General features: G+C 33.8%; 1 protein-coding gene across 4 annotated transcripts in view; it reads right to left on the bottom strand.

Moving 5' to 3' along the window:
* Positions 1 to 20,964, bottom strand: part of LOC126889501 (bone morphogenetic protein receptor type-1B) — a 233,443-nt gene that overhangs the window by 78,878 nt on the left and 133,601 nt on the right. The window contains exon 1 of one of the 4 annotated variants that reach the window (XM_050657840.1): positions 13,509 to 13,548. The exons of 2 other annotated variants lie outside the window; for them this stretch is intronic. In XM_050657840.1, the coding sequence (XP_050513797.1) occupies positions 13,509 to 13,533 (25 nt within the window). In that variant the 5' untranslated portion in view covers positions 13,534 to 13,548. Of the gene's footprint in view, positions 1 to 596; positions 766 to 13,508; positions 13,549 to 20,964 lie in introns of those variants that run through there. One more of the 4 variants, XM_050657841.1, reaches the window with a different exon arrangement.

Raw genomic sequence — 20,964 nt, 5'->3', positions numbered from 1 at the left:
TTGACTTCAAATTCCTGGTCATTTATTTCATTATTTCTGTATAATACTGTAACTTTTGTATTATTTTATGTTTTGAAATTATTTACGAATGCATAATTCTTGATTAATTATTATAATAGTTTATCGTACTTAGAATTTTACTTAATTTTAAATTGCGTTAAATAAAAATAGCCAAATACAAGGAAGAAATACAAAACTTTTGAAGATTTATATGGTTATTTAAAGATTCACATGTATTCCCATGTACCCCAATGTATCTTTTAGGGCACTCAAGATCCCAAGACGGAAATAAATAAAAACAGACACTTCACATAAATATAAATTGACATACAAAATATATACAACAAACTACTGTGTTAATACTGGACACGTTTATCTCGCTAATAGAAATTAGCATTTACAAAATAATTTAAGTAAAAGCCGACTTTGAGGCACCAAAATACGTCTTAAAAGCCCAACCTACACCCGAGAACCTCTTATAAAACCAAGGCAAACAATTCTCACAGCCAGCGCTGCCATGACACCAGCACTCTGTATCTCACTTTCTTCTTCCCACAAACGACAAAAATCTCAAGGAAACTGATCGAAAAACTTACCCAACTCATAGTACATCTTTCCAGCTACTCACACCATAACTCCTAACGAGAAATATACACAAATAGGGCGTTTTGTACTGTTTTCAAACACTAAACAACTGATAATATGGCTTAGAAACTGACTTAAGTCACTCACGCACAGCGAAATCTCGGTCGATACTGTTTTAAGTTTGAGAGCTGGACAGAAGATACGAAAAGATGGTGACTTCAAATGCGACGTTGCCATATGTTGCGCTTAATGGGTACGGGCGGAATAACATTGTGGAATGCGAGTTGCTCAATGATATAAAATGAATGAATATATTGATTATATCGGAGAAATTTTACGTAGGTGAGAGACCACATGCTAATAACGCTTTTTAATGTGTCGTTATTATTCAACTTTGAAAATTATATGCTATTTAATGTTGTCGGACCTCTAAATGGGGACAAATAATCTTATTTCACGGAGAATTAAATTTTGAATAATATTTATTGAATGTGTAAGTGTTAATATCATTTCCATATCTCAAAGAACACCCAGTTAAAAAATTATGAAGATACTGATATTTCCGATAGCCATTTTTCATCATCAATGACCCAACAACCCTTTATGTCCAATCTTCGTCTTCTTCATGTACCATGCCCTTTCAGAACGTTAGTTACCATCACAGCTATATTAATTTTATTCACTACCACCCTAAATATCATACCAATTTCGCATAGGCCTGACATGGGCAGCATTTAGCAAATAGTAGCAGTCTTGAATCCTGGCATACTTTGGGCACCATCCATCGATGGTTCTCCAATACACCTAATCAGTTAGGCCTTCTGGCCATGTCCTTTTCAGTCTTCTTCCCACAAGTGGCGGCTGGTAGAGTTGTTGAATAATTTGACTTTCATGGGCGAAATTTCTTTCTTGGGCGTTGTTTGCGTGTAGTTTAATAACATCTTCGATGAATGGTCATTATGGATAGTTATATTGGAAACTACCATAGTGCATTCGCTATCATGCGCAGCGTCTTTAATTGGAAAGTTTGCAGTATTTTAGTGTTGCTCGGTTTGCTGCAGCCCCATAACTCTATACCATAACTCCATATCGGCTTTAATATAATTTTGTATATTAATACTTTGTTTTCTAATGATATCTGGGATCTTTTACCTAGCAGCCAATACTGTCTGACTTTTAAGTTTAGTTATGTTTTCTTGGTTTTGATATGGTTCTTCCATGTCAGCTTTCAGTCCAAATGGAGTCCCAGGTACTTGACATCTGATTTTAAGGGGATAGGAATGTTATTAACATGAACCTGTGGGCAGTCGATCCTTCTTGTTGTGAACGTAATTTGTGAAGACTTTTCATCATTTACTTTAATCTTCCATTTTGTTAACCAAGTTTGAAGTAAATTTAAATAGTTTTGCAATTTGTTAGAAGCTCTATCTGGATTTTCGTCTGATGTAAGGATTCCTGTATCATCGGCAAATGTGGCCCTAGTAATGTCATCATCAGCAGGTATGTCCGCAGTGTAAAGGAGATAAAGGAATGGACCAAGGACGCTACCTTGAGGTACTCCGGATTGTATAGGATGATATTTGGAAAGTGAGGTATTTACTTTGATTTGGAAAAATCGCTCGCTCAGATATGATTTTAATATCAGGTATATTTCATTAGGCATATTCTTTTTCACTTTATATAACAGGCCTTTATGCCACACCTTATCAAATGCCTTTTCCACATCAATGAATACTGCTGCACACATTTTCTTTCCCACTAAAGTTTCTTTTATTTAGCAAACTAAGTCATAGAAGTTTAAAAGTTTAATTCCCATGTGTCTGTATCATCGGCAAATGTGGCCCTAGTAATGTCATCATCAGCAGGTATGTCAGCAGTGTACAGAAGATAAAGGAATGGACCAAGGACGCTACCTTGAGGTACTCCGGATTGTATAGGATGATATTTGGAAAGTGAGGTATTTACTTTGATTTGGAAAAATCGCTCGCTCAGATATGATTTTAATATCAGGTATATTTCATTAGGCATATTCTTTTTCACTTTATACAACAGGCCTTTATGCCACACCTTATCAAATGCCTTTTCCACATCAAGGAATACTGCTGCACACATTTTCTTTCCCACTAAAGTTTCTTTTATTTAGCAAACTAAGTCATAGAAGTTTAAAAGTTTAATTCCCATGTGTCCCAAGAGAAAGGTTTATAACCAATGTGTTTTACCTATACAAATTTATGGAGCAGAGTCTTTAACGTCGTACGAACGTCAGTGAAAATTGGGACCATTCTATATAAATCAAATGTAGGATAAAGAAAGCAAGATCTGCATTTCAAAAAATGGCAAAGTTGTTCAAATGTCATGATTTGTCGATACCCATAAAAGTCAGATTACTACGATGTTATATCTTTCCTATACTGTTGTACGGAGTTGAGTTGTGGACTCTCACAGACGCCACCTGCAAGAAAATTGAGGCTTTTGAGATGTGGCTTTATCGTCGAATCCTGAAGATATCTTATACCGACCACATTACTAATGCCAAAATAGAATACCTCGGTCACATCATGAGGAACAGTGAAAGATATGGACTGCTGCAACTGGTCTTACAGGGAAAAGTAGAGGGAAAGCGAGGACCAGGAAGGCGAAGGATTTCGTGGCTGAAAAATCTACGTACGTGGTTCATTCAACACAACCACTACAAATATTTTCAGAGCAGCAGTGTGCAAAGTACAGATTGCCATGATGGTCGCCAACATCCGAAACGGATAGGCACTACAAGAAGAAGAAGAAGAGTCTTTAACACTGACGCAAAAATCCGCGAATAAACTCACGATTTACACAACGAGCCATGGAACGTGCAATGCTGGACGTGTGCCTTTGAGACCACACAACAAACCAACAAATCACGCAAAGATCAGGAGTTCAAGACGCCATCGAAAGAATCACGACGCTTAAGAGGAACTGGGCAGACCATTTAGCTAGAACACCAAGATGAAAATGAAAGGTGGACAAGACGAATAACGAAATGGAGGTACAGAAACTATAAAAGAAGCTGAGGCCGACCACCGACTAGATGAACTGTATTAGCGGGTAATTGGCTACAAGCGGCCCAGTGTAGAGAACACTGAAAATAACTGAGGAAGGCCTATGTCCAGCAATGGACGCGGTTGGCTGACTGATTGATGATGATGATAGTATTCGTAGTAAACAATGCAAAGCAGCGGCAACAAGATACATTCCTGACCTACTTCTCTTTTAATATTAAGAGCCTGTGACTCCAAATCGTCTAGTCAAACTGATGTTATTTGATTGTTTGATTCCAATGTGCAATTATGCGAACGTGTCTGCCATCCAAGCCAACGCCTCTTTGAACTTATGGGCATTGACCTACTTAAAGATGTTCATACATTTCTACCTCTTAGGCGATTTGCTATTCCAGTTAATCATAGCCAGAATATTTAGGTCTTCTTCCACTTGTTTCATGTACCTATCTGACGTCTGGGATTCTTCTTTGGTCTCCTTCCTATTGGTGTCTGATTAATAAAATTAGTTCCTTGGATATTTTACTTTCTTACATCCGTTTCACATGAGCTCGTCTGCGTTGGTCTTCTTAACGCCTTGTCAAAATTTTTTGTTCGAAGACTCCTCCTCCTCAGTCGTTTCCTCATTGCTGAGTGTCGTGATTCCATATAATACGAGCAACTATCTCTTTCCATCGGCTTCTGTCCTGAGCTTCCCTCATGGATTCAGAGAATGTTTTTCCACTGGCTTTCTGTACTTGATCCGTCCATCGAGTAGGTGAGCGACCTCTACTTCTGCGCTCTTCACTTCCTTATTGCAATATGGCCGAAAAATTTTAAGGCGGTGGAGAGGCAAATAGAGGAAGTCGAGTCTGAATATTAAGCTCTTGGAAGATTGAGTGATTTATTCTGTGTTCCGTCCATGAGATCCGAAGCATTCTTCTCCAGCACCACATTTCAAAAGCGTCAATCCTGTTTCTGTCGTCCGATTTCATTGTCCATGTTTCGGATCCGTAATTAAATATGGGAAAAATTAGTGCACGTACTAATCTTATTTTGGCGTTCTTCGACAAGGAGCGATCTTTCCAGGTTTTCGATAATCGACTCATAGCGTTTTTGGCCACGCCTATTATTCTCCTACGTATTTCTGTTTCACAAGATCCTGTATTACTGATGTAGGATCCTAGATAATTAAACTCGTTAACCACTTCAAACTGGTCTAAGGCTCCTGTTGTCTGAAGTGAATTTGAATAATCTACTATCATAATTTTTGTTTTTTGTTTATTGGTCTTGAGACCATATCTATTGCTTTCGGCTTCCACTAGCTGCAGCAGGCTGGACATTTCTTCTTCGGATGCAGTTATTAATGTTGTATCATCTACATGTCCGAGATTTGAGATCTTCTTTCCTGCGATAGAAATACCGCCATTCCATTTGTCGAGTTGTTTTGTTGATTCTTGACAATGTCCATATTTATCTCTGTTTCGGTGTTTCGTATGTTAAGGCTAGCCTTTTAAGAATTTTACATATTTTTTATATATTTAAAATATTATTAGTAAGGAGATGTAATGGAATAATATTAGCAAAAATAATAACGTAAGAATATTAGGGCAGCATTTAGACTGATGACAAAATCACAAATAAAGGAACTAAGGCTACACCATTATACTACGTAATTAAAAAAACAATACTAGGACACAAAGAAGTATAAGTCAAGAGAAAAATTCACAATACGATAACAGTGCCAATACTAACATACGCAAGCGAAAACTGGACAATTGAGGAAAAACATTAATCAAAAATCAACGCAAATGAACTGAAACCTTTGAGAAAACTGTGCGGAAAAACAAAATGTGACAGAATACGAAATGAATATATCAGACAAATACAAGAAAAAGTACACTAAACAGAAGCAAATGTTCTGTTTCGGCAATATTAATAAAATGAAACCAGAAAGAATTGCTTCGCAAATAGTAGAATTGGGAAGTAAAAGGAAAAGGAGAAGGGAATGACTCAAAAGTTAGAAGGAGCTGGATAGATCATATCGAAGAAATAGCAAAGAATATAGGAAATATGTCCTTGTTTATCTACATTTATTTAGACTAAAGTTGTGCTCACTACGGAGAGAAATGGATTGTATCCTCGCTCCGACCCTTGCTCGCTGGTATTTATATTCGTTATATTCGTGAATTCTCGCATTTAAAATAATGTACAGGGTGTAACAAAAATACAGGTCATAAAATTAAACCACATATTCTGGGACCAAAAATAGTTCGATTGAACCTAACTTACCTTAGTACAAATATGCCTACAAAAAAAGTTGTAGCCCTTTGAAATTACAAAATGAAAATTGATTTTTTCCAATATATCGAAAACTATTATAGATTTTTTATCAAAAATGGCCATGTGGCATTATTATGGTAGGAAGATCTTAAAGAGAAATTATAGTAAAATTTGTGCACCCCATAAAAAATTTATGGGGGCTTTGTTCCCTTAAACCCCCCCAAACTTTTATGTACGCTCCAATTAAATTATTGTTGTACCATTAGTTAAACACAATGTTTTTAAAACTTTTTTGCCTCTTAGTATTTTTTTGATAAACCAGTCTTAATCGAGTTGCGGCTCCTTTTTTAATATATTTACATAAAAATTTTATGGGGGCTTTGTGCCCTTAAGTCCCCCAAATGTTTGTGTACGATCCAATTAAACTATTATTGCGGTTCCGTTAGTTAAACACAATGTTTTTAAAACTTTTTTGCCTCTTAGTCTTTTTTTTATAAGACACCTCTTATCGAGATATGGCTTCTTTTCTAATATAGTTCAAAATATATCTCAAACTGTAATTTATAAATAAATTTTCATATTACTACTAGGTCTCTTGTCAGTATACAAATATGTGGTGGATTTGACAAATATTCAAAATATCTCGATAAAAACTAGCTTTTCGAAAAAGTACTAAGAGGAAAAAAAGTTTTAAAAACTCTGTGTTTAGCTAATGGTGCCACAATAATAATTTAATTAGAACGTACGCAAAAGTTTGGGGGGGTTCAAGGGAACAAAACCCCCATAAAATCTTTATGGGGTTCACAAATTTCACTATAATTTCTTTTTAAGATGTTCCTGCCATAAGAATACCACATGTTCATTTTCATTAAAAAATCTGTGATTGTTTTCGATATATCGGAAAAAATCGATTTTCATTTTGTAACTTCAAAGGGCTATAACTTTTTTTGTATGCATATGTGTACTAAGGTAAGTTAGGTTCAATCGAACTATTTTTGGTCCCAGAATATGCGATTTAATTTATGACCTGTATTTTTGTTACACCCTGTATTTATTTTACATAGATAGCGATCGATAATGTAGTTTCGATCGCTATGTAAAATAAATACATTATTTTAAATGCGAGAATTTACGAATATAAATACCAGAGAGCAAGGGTCGGAGTGAGGATACAATCCCTTGCTCTCCGTAGTGAGTACACCCTTAGACACTCTCGTGACAATTTTATGATTCGTTCCTTGATTCACCATCTAAACATGATTTGCAATATAACATAGAACATTCGGAGCACCAAAGACATGAAATTATAATGTAGTAAATAAAAGTACAAAATAATCGGTTGATAGTGATTTTATTCGACACTGGCAACATGGCCCTTAAGATGGTGTTTCTTCGCTTAGCAGGTAAGGAAGTCTGAGTACAGCCTGAACAAAATTCGAACCCTGGCCTGGCGCCTTCAAAGTGGTCTCGACATCAACTCAAGTCTCTCTCGTGGGCATATACGGTTCCTCTCCTCATCCTCATTTTCATCTCGATTCTTCTCGCTCTCTTGGTGCACTCGTGGAGTCTGTTATTTAATTGGGTTTTTGGGTGTTGTTAAACGGTTCGGAGCCGTTTCAGTTTTCGAAAACGGAAAGCCTATTATAGGCCCTTATTAAAAACGATGTGTGACGGACGGACGGGATTCTCTCGCTTGATGAACGTTCTTTGCTCTTATTGTATTCGGTTGGGATTCTTTCGAGCCGAAGAAAAATGATGCATATGTCGGGTTTTTGAGGTAGGATTAATAGGGTAATTTGGAAACAGAGAATTGTTTTTTAAATTAAAATCAACAAATAACAAAAAAATGAAAACGTATATTAGTCCGGTCGTCAGAGTTTTTCTCTAAAAACGAGATGAAAAGATGTCAATTTTGGAACCATAAAAAAGATGCAAAATAGTTTACCCCCGGGCTTCACCTTTACACTCCCCTTCTATGATAGATTGTCTTTTTAGTTTTACATATAGTCAATAAATCAAAAAATACATAGACTTGTACTTTATTGCTTTTCAAAATATGTCCCACCAAGATCGATACGCTTTTGGATACGTTAAAACCTATTGGTAAAACAGTTACTGATACAGAATACATTGATTTACTAAGAATCTGTACGCCGCCGTAGAAAAAAATGCTTCAAACAAGAAAAAATGTAGATGACAGTTTTGAACAAAAATATTTATTAGCATTTTTCGTGTAGAATGAACCGTTCTCTCAGAAATAACGTCTCTTAGAAACAACGTTCTCTCAGATAGAGATAGGAGAGAAATAGAGAGAGAGAGAAGATCAGAGAGAGACGGAGAGGGAGATCCATGAGATCGAGACTACCATACAGAAACGTCGTTTTTATTTAGCTGCTTATAGTTGTTTTTTTTGTTTAATTTCGTAAACGGATCTGGAAGTATTTAGCGTCAATAGGGCTTTTCCTTCACAGTCATTTGTTTCGAGCTTCTGTCATGTGTCACATAATATTAATGTATCTACGTCATACGTTATTGGTATTTTACAATGATACAAACCAAAGACGTATGACGTAGATATATTAATATTATTTGACACATGACAGAAGCTCGAAACAAATGACAATCGATGAAAAGCCCTATGAAAGGAATGCACATATTTCTCCTATAAACCTGTACAGTTTGTTTGAAGGTAATCCCCAACGACCTTGCGCAATTATCGGGTTTTACATAAAAGCGATAATTATTTTTCGTATTAACGGCGAGCACACGAATGCCGCACCATGGTCGTAGCAAAATATATATAACTAGTGGACACAAATTTGGCCCCTTATGTTATAAACTTCTATTTGCTATGTAATGATCAATAGGCGTCTTACTGCAACATAGGCACAGTGAAGTGATAACTTACTGAAGTGAAGTACAGTGAACTTAACTTGTAACACATATAGTGCGGCAGATTCGTGAAAATATTATAAGAATTGTGCATTTAATGATAGAAGCATATAATTTGGACCACATATACTACACATACAAAGGATAAAATTTAGATAGGAGGCCATCTCAGATTTTTCCTTTTACAAAAATGGCTGGGATTCAAAATGGCGACTATACATATGTGACTAATAGCACGATAACTTTTGAACGACACTTCAGATTTCAACCAAATTTGGTATATAGGTTCTTTTCTTGATGTATAAGATCCAGGTCTTGAACCGGAAGAATCAGTTTACCAGAAGTTGTGTTTTTCCTGGTTTATTTGTAAAAATATGTTGTTTCTTTTTCACTTATTTCACCCTGTATGTATGAATTTTTCAAATAGTTAATACATCCATTAAAAACAACGTAAAAATATTTTTTAATAAATATTTTTAACTTTTTAGTTTTGTTAATTATCATTTATTAAGTCCAAAACGTATCTTCACATGTACCTATTTGCGGCTGATTCGTGCAAATATTATAAGAATTATTATGCATTTAATGGTAGAAGCATCTAATTTGGACTACATATGCTACACATATAGAGGTTCAAATTTAGATACGAGGCCATCTCAGCTTTTGTTCCTTTTACAAAATGGCGGGCACTCAAAATGGCGACTATACATACGTGACTAATAACATGATAACTTTTGAACGAGATGTCAGATTTGAACCAAATTTGTTATATAGGTTCTTGTTTTGATGAATAATATTAAGGTCTTGAACCGGAAGAATCAGTTTACCAAAATTTGTGTTTTTACTGTTTTTTGTTATGTAAAAATATGTTGATTCTTTTTCAATTCTTTCACCCTGTATATATTAATTTTTTAAAAAGGTGATACCGGCGTTGAAAAGAGCGTAAAAATATTTTTTAGGAAATATTTTGAACTCTTTAGTTATATTAATTACCATTTAATACATTCATAACGTATCTTCACATGTAGGTACCTATGTGCGACAGATTCGTGCAAATAATAATATAAGAATTATTGTGCATTTAATGGTAGAAGCATATAATTTGGACCACACATACTACACATACAAAGTTAGATATGAGGCCATCTCAGATTTAGTCTTTTACAAAAATGGCGGGCATTCAAAATGAATCTGCCGCCCTTAGGTACATGTGAACATACGTTATGCATTTATTAAATGGTAATTAACATAACTAAAAAGCTAAAAAGATTTCCTAAAAAATATTTTTACGCTCTTTTCAATGGCGCTATTAAATTTTTGAAAACTTAATACATACAGGGTGAAAGAATGAAAAAAAAACAGCATATTTTTACATAAAAACCAGGAAAAACACTACTTCTGGTGAACCTATTATTCCGGTTCAAGACCTCGATCTCATACATCAAAAAAATAACCTATATACCAAATTTGGTTGAAATCTGAAGTCTCGTTCAAAAGTTATCGTGCTATTGGTCACAATGTATAGTCGCCATTTTGAATCCCCGCCATTTTTGTAAAAGGCAAAATCTGAGATGGCCTCATATCTAGATTTGAACCTTTATATGAGCAGTATATGTGGTCCAAATTATATACTTCTATCATTAAATGCACAATTGTTTCACATATCGGTTTCACTAATAGATTAGTTCAATCAACAGCCATTTTCTCGTGGAATTTTGAGAATCAATGTCGATTTCCTTGAAAATTTGGATTTAGGTAGTATTTATAACCTTTTGTTAAAATCTACCCTACGCCGAAGCGGAATTTTGCCCTGGGGGTGAAAACGACCCCATCTATGGAATTAAATTTTTTTCAGTCAAAATAACTATGGAAGTCGATAGATTGACTAATTCTGAGTAAATTTTGTTCTATAATTTTTTTGCAAAGTTGATACTTTCCAAGTTATTAAAGATTGAAACTATGCATTTTTCATTGAAAAAACTCACGTTTTATAACCGTTTTTCGTGAATAACTTAAAAAAATTAATTTTGTAGAAAAAATCATTAAGAACAAAATTGTAGTTAATAAAAAAACAAAGAGATTCGCGTCTGAAAGACCTATGCAAATGCAAACCCAATAACGACTGAGTTATTGCTCTTTAAAGGATGGTTATTTTCGAAGAACCTCGACATGGAAAACCTTCAATCTCAAATAACTCGAATGTTTTCTTTTTGGGAAAACTTGAGAGACATCTTTTAAAGTTCATTAAAAAACCTTTCAAATAAGCTAATGTATTGAAGTTGGGAGCTTATTTTCTGCTTCTGGTACTCTTATTTTCCAATAGCAGGCAAATACATTTCTTTCGAGTAAACATTTTCAAATGTCTCTTTTTTAGTTATTTTTATTATTTTCAATATAATTAAGAATTTTATGTACCGCCACTGCGTTGCGGTCAACTGAACTCAATTCAATGGGTTTTTTCAATACGTTGCACATTTCGCTATTTTTTCAAAGAACTGACGACTTTTTCTATGCTTCTGTTAATGCTTACTATCTTAGCTAAACACCGGTAGTTGCAGTAGAAGAGGATTACAAAGAATTTTTAATTGATCGTACAGTTAGTGGCAAACTAGGATATCTCGCGGCTTTTTTGAAGAGGCTTTACCTTTTCTGTTTTCTGTTATCTAGCCTTGTGTGTTTAATGGACTTGGTAATTTTCTATTAAAGAATGTGGGAAAACGCTATTTTTCTTTTTTTGACCTTCATAACAGCTGAAGAATTTTTTTTATTTTTCCTGATAAGCCAACAAACGCTATGAGTGATTCACATTATACAGTGTGGACGTTTAGGTTGGAATACATTAATTTTCTCGAGTATGGGTGATTTTGGAGATAAATCCCCGAAAAAGGTCTATTTTTTAATTACGATTTTTTGGCGTATATATCATACTAGTGACATCATCCATCTGAGCATGATGACGTAATCCATGATTTTTTTAAATGAGAATAGGGGTCGTGTGATATCCCATTTGAAAGGTTATCCAATTCTCTATTCAGTAATATAAACAGTAACTTAATTATTTATACAGGGTGTCCAAAAAAATTTTTTGAATTAAATTAATTGATACAAAAAGAAGAATGTATGTAATTTATTTAATTCAAAATACATTGTACTGCTGTCAGAAAACATAAAAAAATGTTTATTTGAAAAATAAACATTGCTTTTCGGTTAAATTAAACGTTCAAACTGCCAAAAGGTAGGTGGGTGGCAGGTTTAACTTGAATTTAAGCAAAAAAATAATATTTATTTGTCTCTCAGTATTCAACGAGAAAATGAAGTAACAGTATTCTCGAGAAAATGAATTTATTCCAACGTAAACGTCCTCACTGTACATATGTAAAGTATATTATGTTTAGACTGTTTTGGACATCGCTAGATACTCAGCAAATGGTCCACTCTACTATACAAAACAAGAAGTACGAAAGTAAATTGCTCTAGTAATGAAAGTTTTCAACAAGTTTAGTAATTTCTAAATTGAATTAAAAAATCATTTTTTCTGCATCCGTCCCGAAAATAAAACTTTCGGTATGATTCATTAAATCGAAAGTACCATTTTACACTACCCGTACCGAAAGTAGCTACTTTCGGGACGATTTTTTTACTTTCGGGGCGATTTTGGGTAGCTAGGTAACGGCTTTGACAATAACATCAACTTTGTATTTTATTATGACAACGCATGTCATTTAAGATTCGTGTGTTTTCGTTCAGTTTTTCGTTTTTCAATTCCAAGAAATGGAAATCAGCAATGAAAGTGAAGCCGAAATGATTCCAGATGAGATTAGGGAAACTAAATATCAATGTAAATAATTTTTATAATTGTGTTATTAATATTCATAAGTATATTTTTCTAATGTTGAATTCACGAGAATAACTTTACAAGTGTTTAATAAAAGTTCATAAGTAAAGTTTATCCATATATTCTTTTTAACATACAAAACGACTGCAGAAAAAATATTGTACGTAACACGATCCAAAAGTGATTTTACGAGACTTGCAGGATTCCAGGACTCACCTACGGCTCGCCCTGGAACCTTCCTACTTGTCTCGTAAAATATCACTTTCGGAACTTGTTACGTAAATTACTATTATAATATATTTTACAGTATTACGAGAGTAGGCGCAAAATTTCGGGCAAATGCTTTTTAAATGCACTCATTTTTTTCGAATCCTGAGAAACCTAGTAAGTATTTTTGACAAGTTTAAACGCAGAATGAAAGATTACATTATTACCGAAGGCCAAAAGTCCCTGAAAACCTCTATAATGCTTATTTTAATAAGTTACAGGGGTAAAAAAAGGAGAAAATGAGTGTGAATTGTAATTTCAAATATCTCAGCTATACACACGAAGAGATTGTCATTCTCAAACCCGAGAGCAGAAGAAGTAGAGGATGTATTGATGATGTGGAAGAAGACCTTAAGATCAGAAGAGGGAAATTGCTATGAATCGACGGGAGTAACGACTTTTCTGTGAGCAGGCCAAAATCAACAAAAGATTGTCGAACCAATTATGATGATGGATTTTGTACATCTTTGTCTTCCTCTTGATCTCAGCTTTATTTACGAATGGATTATCGATCACGTAAATGTAGAATGTACCTTAACATCTCACAATCAACCATTTCAAGTGTTTCGAAGAATTGTTTGAACTAATATTAATAATATAAATCAAACAAAAACAATTTTATCTAATCTCACCAGTATTCACTCTACTTTCCGGCATATTGATTTCTTAGAAGCTTCTTGTTACTCACCTGCAACAAAATAAATATATATTAGTAGCTTGAAAACAGAATTAAAAAATAATTGATTTATTTTCTAAAAAAAAAAGACGTAAATAAACGATATAAAAGTTAAAAGCGTGTTGTAGCTATAAAAGTAAATAGTAGATAATAATGTTAAAACACAAATAAAATTTCGTTTTTACAGCTTGTCCATGTTTATAATCCAAGTATTTTGGCGCCTGGTAGATTTTCTGTAGTCTACAGTGGTTCAGGTAATCCAAAGGTAAATACATAAGTAAGAAAACAATACACTGAACGACTGACTATTTTTCTTCATGCGTAATACGATTTTGAAATAAGAATCAACAAAAGATAGACATTCACAAATATTTTAATAAATGAGACAATATTTTTGTAATTAACAACGCTAAAAATCTTTGAATGACGTGAAAAGCCACATATATGTAGTACCCGTCCACAAACAGGGAGAAAAACATGATGTAAGAACTATTACATAAATACCATTCATTCATACAATCTACAAAGTTATGTCGATTATTCTACTGAGAAGATTAATTCCGTATGCAGAAGAAATAGGTGATTACCAGAATGTATTGATGAATTGGGTCCTGGTGAATTCGTAACTATTTTAATCCCCCATCCTAATTACAGCCCAACTGGAAACTGTGGCCCTCAGGTAATATTTCGATAACCCATGAAGTACCGGTGAATTTGTAACTTTCATTTTCTAAGTACATCGTTCTTAACGATGTTTATATACCAATACCGGTATTCCAGATACATATGTACCTATATAAATTACCCTCTTTGAAGGTGGTGTAGAAGGTAGATATCCATCATTAATGTATTGTCTCTTAAAGAGTTACTAGAGAAAATCCAATTAAATTTTGTTAAAATTTAATCAATGGTTTCGAATTCACCTGTAGAAAGTTTCGAGTTGCCAGGGTCAGGTAGTAGAAAAGTTACGAATTGGCCGGTGTACATTTTGATTTGAAAATGTTTGTCATTAAAAGTTGCCAGTTGGCGCGCGTCCGAAGAATTGACCAGATCTTTATCTTGCGCCAAATTTTAGAAAAGAGTTGGGAATACAACAAATATGTACATCAAATTTTTGTATATTTTAAACAAGTGCATGACTATAAACAGGGATACACTATAGGAGGTAATACTCAATGGTGGAAATGGGAGTACCCAGAAAACTGTTAGCATTAGCCCAGATGTGTGTGCAGGATTCATATATAGGTATGTATCAGAATTAACAGTAGTACATCAGACGAGGATATGTGCAGAAAATTGGAAGTACTTGAGATGTGGCTATATCGGAGAATCCCGTGGACTGACAGTCACAAATGAGGACCTTGGAAGAATAACGAAGAACTGAAAGGTACTGACCACCATCAAATCTCGAAAGTTAAAACTACTTCGGAACTTCGGACACATTATGCGATTTTTTTTTATTTAACCTCCCAATTTATTTACAATCTGAAAAACAAGTTACAATGAGTAAATGTTGTGACCACTAGTGTAGGTGACTTGGAGAAAATGATTCATTGATCATTTTCTTTACAAATATTTTACATATATATAAAATTGTTTGTCTCTGGGAATTACGGCACATATAACTAAAATTGCGATGGTAAATCACTAGGTGTATTTCGTCTAAGTCTTCGTCTGACTGGTTGTCTCATCAGGTTTCTGGCTAATACATTTGGATGTTGTGTCAGTCTGTCTTCGTATTTCTGTACGAAGTTAGTAATTTCTTCTTTTACTGTTGCAATTTCTAGATCGCCTCTAATAATATTATTTGCAACATACCATAGGGCATTTGTGATTATTCGAAGAACCTTCGACTGGAACCTCTCGAAGATTTCGATATTGGAGTTTGATGCAGTACCCCAAAGTTGGATTCCGTAACTCCATATTGGCTTCAAAATTGCTTTGTAGACAAGTACTTTATTTTTCACCGAAAGTGATGATTTGTGACCAATCAGCCAGTATAGATTTTGTAATTTGAGACCAAGTTGTTTACGCTTCATAAAAATGTGCGTTCTCCAGTTTAATCTTTGATCTAGGTGCATTCCAAGGTACTTGCTGTTTTAGTTTGGTGGTTGTTGATATATACATGCGGGCAGTGACCTTTACGGTTTGTGAAGGTAATATGTACCGACTTTGTTTCGTTTGTTTGAAAACGGGACCGTTTTAGCCAAGTTTAAATTTTGTTGAGGCTGGCCCCAAATGATGCGAATCGAGTCCAGATATGCCCTCCTATAAGCCATCCTGCTAGGAAAAATATTTGGAAAGAAAGGTCCAGGAAGAAGAACATCTTGGTTAAAGAACCTCACAAAATGGTTTAACACAACATTTGTGCAGCTTTTTCGCCCTGCTGCAGATAAGATGAAGATTGCCACGATGAGCACCAACATTCGTCACTGATAGGAAGAAAAAGACATTAGACTAGTTCCGAATCGAAACGGGCGCAAAGCGGGGGGAAACAAGGCGATTCACTTTCCCCTTTGTTATTCAATCCAACTTCGCTTTAGAACAGGTAGTTAGGAAAGCCCAACCAGAATTAACAAATGGCTTTGCTGCCCAGGGAACGAAAATATTGTTAGCTTTTGCTGACAATGTCGACACAATTTCACAATCCACCAAAGATTCAAAACAAGTTTGTACCCTTTTTGAAAGCGTTTAATATCTTAGGCAAGATTGAGGCCAAGTATGTCAACTTTGAAAAACATAACCTACTAGCCACTTTCTGGTTATACCACTATATTTTCCCAGATTTTTTAAAATAATTTGAGAACGACTTCTGGAGTGGAAAACGAAACGTCACATATATAAACACAATATTTAAGTTAGATATGCCAAAATAAAGCAATTTTAGAAGGTTTTACCAAACTATTATTTTACAGAAAGAATTTTCCATCTAATCGTACATTATACAGAGTGAGTTTTATGTATGGAAACCCTCAATTATCTCGGAAACGGCTTGCACGATTTTTATAGATTTTGGTGGGTAAGGAATTTCTAATGCGGCCGATATTATAGTGATAATTGCATTGTTGTCAGATCTTCAATTTTTCTGGAAATCTAAATAACTTTCTTATTTCAAATGAAACACCCTGTATATTTTTTGCGTTTTGAAGTCCTTAATAAATAATGATTATTTTTCATGTTATATTACCTGTACCTAAATGCCATACTTTCGGTGTTATTGCTACATTAAAAAAAAAATTAAATAAATTATAAAAATCAATTTTTTCGGCCCAGGTAGACATTATTTTGCGTTCTTAAGATGATTGGGAACAAAAAAGGTCTTTTGTAATTTTTCTCTAAAGTTAATCTTTTTCGAGTTATAAACAATTTAAAACTGAAAAAATTGAATAATGACGATTTTCAATGTTCAAAAACACAAGTAAAAAATATAATTTTTGATATTACGAAGTACCTTAATATTCATATCAGCTCGCCATAAGATTTTTTGGCACGTTTTATTCTAATTGCTTCTTAATTGTTAATGAAGCGCATATGAGAGGACGGGCGATCGGGCTGCATTAACAACTAAAAAACAATGTTTTAAAATGAAACAAGCTTTAATTACTTATCGGTAACTGATAAAATAAGGCTTGAACTTGAATTTAGATACTTCGTAGTTTCAAAAATAAATTTTTTTATTTTAAACTCGGATTTTAAAAAATTAAAAAAAAATTTAAAAATTTTTAAATTGTTTATAACTCGGAAACGATTAATTTTAGAGAAAAACTACACAAGACCTTTTTTGTTCCCAATGATCCAAAGAACCTAAAATAATGTCTACCTGGGCCGAAAAATTGATTTCTGTCATTTGTTTAAATTTTTTTTAAATAAATGTAGCAATAACCCCGAAATTATGGCATTTAGGTACAGGAAACATAGTATAAAAAATAATCAGTATTTCTTAAGGACTTCAAAACGCAGAAAATATACAGGGTGTTCCATTTGAAATAAGAAAGTTCATTAGATTTCCAGAAAAATGGAAGATCTGACAACAATGTAATTACCACTATAATATCGGCCGCATTAGAAAACCCTTACCCACCAAAATCTATAAAAATCGTGCAAGCCCTTTTCGAGATAATTGAGGGTTTCCATAATAAAACTGACTCTGCATTACTTTATATTTGTCTATACATTGTATGCTTCATCATCTGTTTCCGTAATTGTATTAAACGATATAGATAAATATAAATAGCCACTATACAACCGATTTATCGACACAGAAAAGCTATTAAGGGAGAGTTTAATCCCTCTCGGAGTCGAATTATTCGTTCCATTAGGCAGGTCAACCCTGATAGTTTATATGGTGCACTTTTCTAAATCTTCAGTCCAAAGTGAGAGATCCTAGAGAGACCCTGAAGAGGGAAAGGGGGCATTGCCCTTCCGTTCGTGTTATGCAATAAGGGTGTACAGATTTAAGAGATGAAAGTGGGGTTCGACAAATAGTGGAATTTAAACAGTCCAGGACATAAGGGAAAGAGATTATTGAATCAATCTTCAAATAATTGATTAGATCCATAGTACCCTATGGTTGTGAAACCTGGGTAATGACAAAAAAAGATTAAGCAGAACTAAGGACATTCGAGAGAAAAATATTGAGAAAAGTATATGGCCCAGTGCAAGAGGAAGGCGGCACATGGGGAATCAGGAGAAAGGATCAGATTAATGAATTGAATGAAGGGTATGATATTGTAAGATTTGTGAAATGTCAAAAACTGTCATTGATGGGACATGTCAAGAGACAAAAAGATGCAAAAACAGCAGAGAAAATATTACAATGGAAGCGGATAGAAAGAAGACAAAAAATAAAGGCCCAGAAGGAGATAGTTGGATGGGTCCCGGTGAATTCGTAACTATTTTAATCCCCCTAATCCTAATTAGAGGCCAACTGGCAACTCTAGCCCTTTGATAATTTTTCGGTAACCCATCAACTACCGGTGAATTTGTAACTTTTATTTTCTAAGTAGTTTTTAACGATGTTGATAATCTAATACGGGTATTCCAGGTATGTACCTGTATAAATTACCCTATTTGAAGGTGGTGTAAAAGATATTCATCATTTATGTATTGTCTCTTGAAAGAGTTACTAGAGAAAATCAAAATAAATTTTGTTAAAATGGCTGAAATTCTTGTAACAGATTTAGCAATGAGTGAACGTAGGTGTTAATCTGTTATTACTTGTCAAATATAGGAAAGAGTTTGAAAATCTCACAATCGCCATGCGATGTTATGGCGATTGTGAGATTCTCTCTCAAAGGTATTAGATTTAATCAATGGTTTCGAATTCACCTGTAGAAGGTTTCGAGTTGGCAGGGTCAGGTAGTAGAAAAGTTACGAATTGGCCGGTGTACATTTTCATTTTAAAATGTTTGTCATTAAAAGTTGCGAGAAGGCGCGTGTCCAGTTGGATGACGTGGAAGACGAACTGGAAACCATGAATATAAGACAATAGAGGAGAAGGGCACAAGAGAGATCTTAATGGAAGAACGTAGCTAGACAGGCAGAGACTCATCCAGGGTTATGATGCCAAAAGAAGAAGAAGAATCTTCAAAGAAACGCTCCTCTGAAGAGACGAAATGTGTCTTCATCACAACAATAAAATTGTACAAGTACCTTCTCGATATTTATGTATAAGTAAATATAGGTAATAATAGGTAAATACATTTGATTTTTCAGGATGAAACAGTGGAGTGACAATAAAGAATAGCCATACCATTATTTTGTTCTGGTTTGTTTGTAGATTTCTTGTAGCTCCTGCAGGATTGTGATGGGAGGCTAGTAGTGCTGTATTATCAGCAAATGTTGAGAGTTGTTTGTTCTGTAGTAGGAATGTCTGCCGTGTACAATAAATATAATATTGGGCCCAACGTACGATCCAGTGATACTCTAGATTCTATATGGTAGATGTTGGTATATTTGCACAAAATAAAGATGTCTCTAGGTATAAAAAATACATACACATATAGTGCAGTCACTGAAGGTAGATATGAGCTATTACCTCCGATTTCGTTGAACCTCCATCGATTTGCATGAAAATTGGTGAGTGGTTAGAGGATATCTCAAGGAACAAAGGTGACATGGTGCCAACTTGCGCTTTTACCCTGGGGGTGGATGCCACCCCTCCTCGGGGGTGAAAATTATTTTATTAAAAATAACCCCACAATTCGATAGAGGAAAAAATTATAAGCAAAATTTGATATATAAAGTTATTAAAATAAATCAACACTTTTTGAGTTATTAAAGATCAAAGATTTTAATTTTTCGTGAGGAAAAGCATGTTTTAACCGATTTTTCATAAATAACTCAAAAACTATAAGTTTTTACAAAAAAGTTATTATTATCAAAATTGAGGCTAATAAAAAATTAAATAAACTCCTTACTAGAAAAACCTTTCAATGTTAACTAAAAGTGAGTTATAGGTAATTGAATGTATATTTCTTTCGTCGAGTACCCAAATCTAAGTATTCAAGCTTAAATACCGGGAAAATGGTGCATTTAATAACATAAACTTATTAAACATTTGTTAAAGTTCATAGAAATATCTATCAAATAAGCCCTCGAACAAGTTGATAGCATTAAAATTTATGCACCAAAAATGTTTAAAAATGTATCTTTTAAAAAAATTTCCAAAAAATGTTATTGTTTTTTTTTGTAAATAACTCCGTTAATTTTTAATATATCAGATTCACCTAAAAACTATTTAAAAGTTGATTTCAAGAGCTATTAAAACAGGTCGAAATAAGTCTTTTAAACCTCTTACTTTTTTAAAAGTAAAAGGTTAAATTACCCCGGTTACATGGTTCTCGCAGCAAAATTGAAATTTTAAACGTTTCTATCTCGGTTATTTTTTACTCTACGGAAATAGTAAAATGGGTAAAGTATTTGGAACAGGAAAAACTAAAATTTAGATATATATACATTTTTACGTATATTGAGTATTTTTGGAGTTATTTCAAAAGAAAATGAAAAGTACCATAATTTTAAAAATTCTGATTTTTTTAAATTATATCTTTTTTTTTTTCAAAAATATACATTCTAAACCGGTAAAAATTGTTGAAATCATTAACTATGTTAACATAAAGAAATTCTTATGAGGATTACTACAAATTTTAATTTTTGTGGAAATGGCGTATGTTTTATTTTTCACTTTTTCCTAAAAAAATCGAAAGGGTCCTTTTATTTTCATCATAAGTTGCTCAATTTTGATGCTATTAACTTCTACTGGAGCTCATTTGATAGGTATTCCGAAGTAATTTGACAAGTATTTAGCAAGTATATTCTATAAAATGCATCGTTTTCCCGTTATGTAAGCTTGAATACTTAGATTTGAGTACTTGTCGAAAAAAATATACATTCAATTACCCATAACTCAC

The sequence above is a fragment of the Diabrotica virgifera genome, chromosome 8 (genome assembly GCF_917563875.1).
Source record: "Diabrotica virgifera virgifera chromosome 8, PGI_DIABVI_V3a".
NCBI classification, from domain to species: domain Eukaryota; kingdom Metazoa; phylum Arthropoda; class Insecta; order Coleoptera; family Chrysomelidae; genus Diabrotica; species Diabrotica virgifera.
Note: the sequence above shows the minus strand (reverse complement) of the source record. Positions and strands in the feature narration are given on the sequence as shown.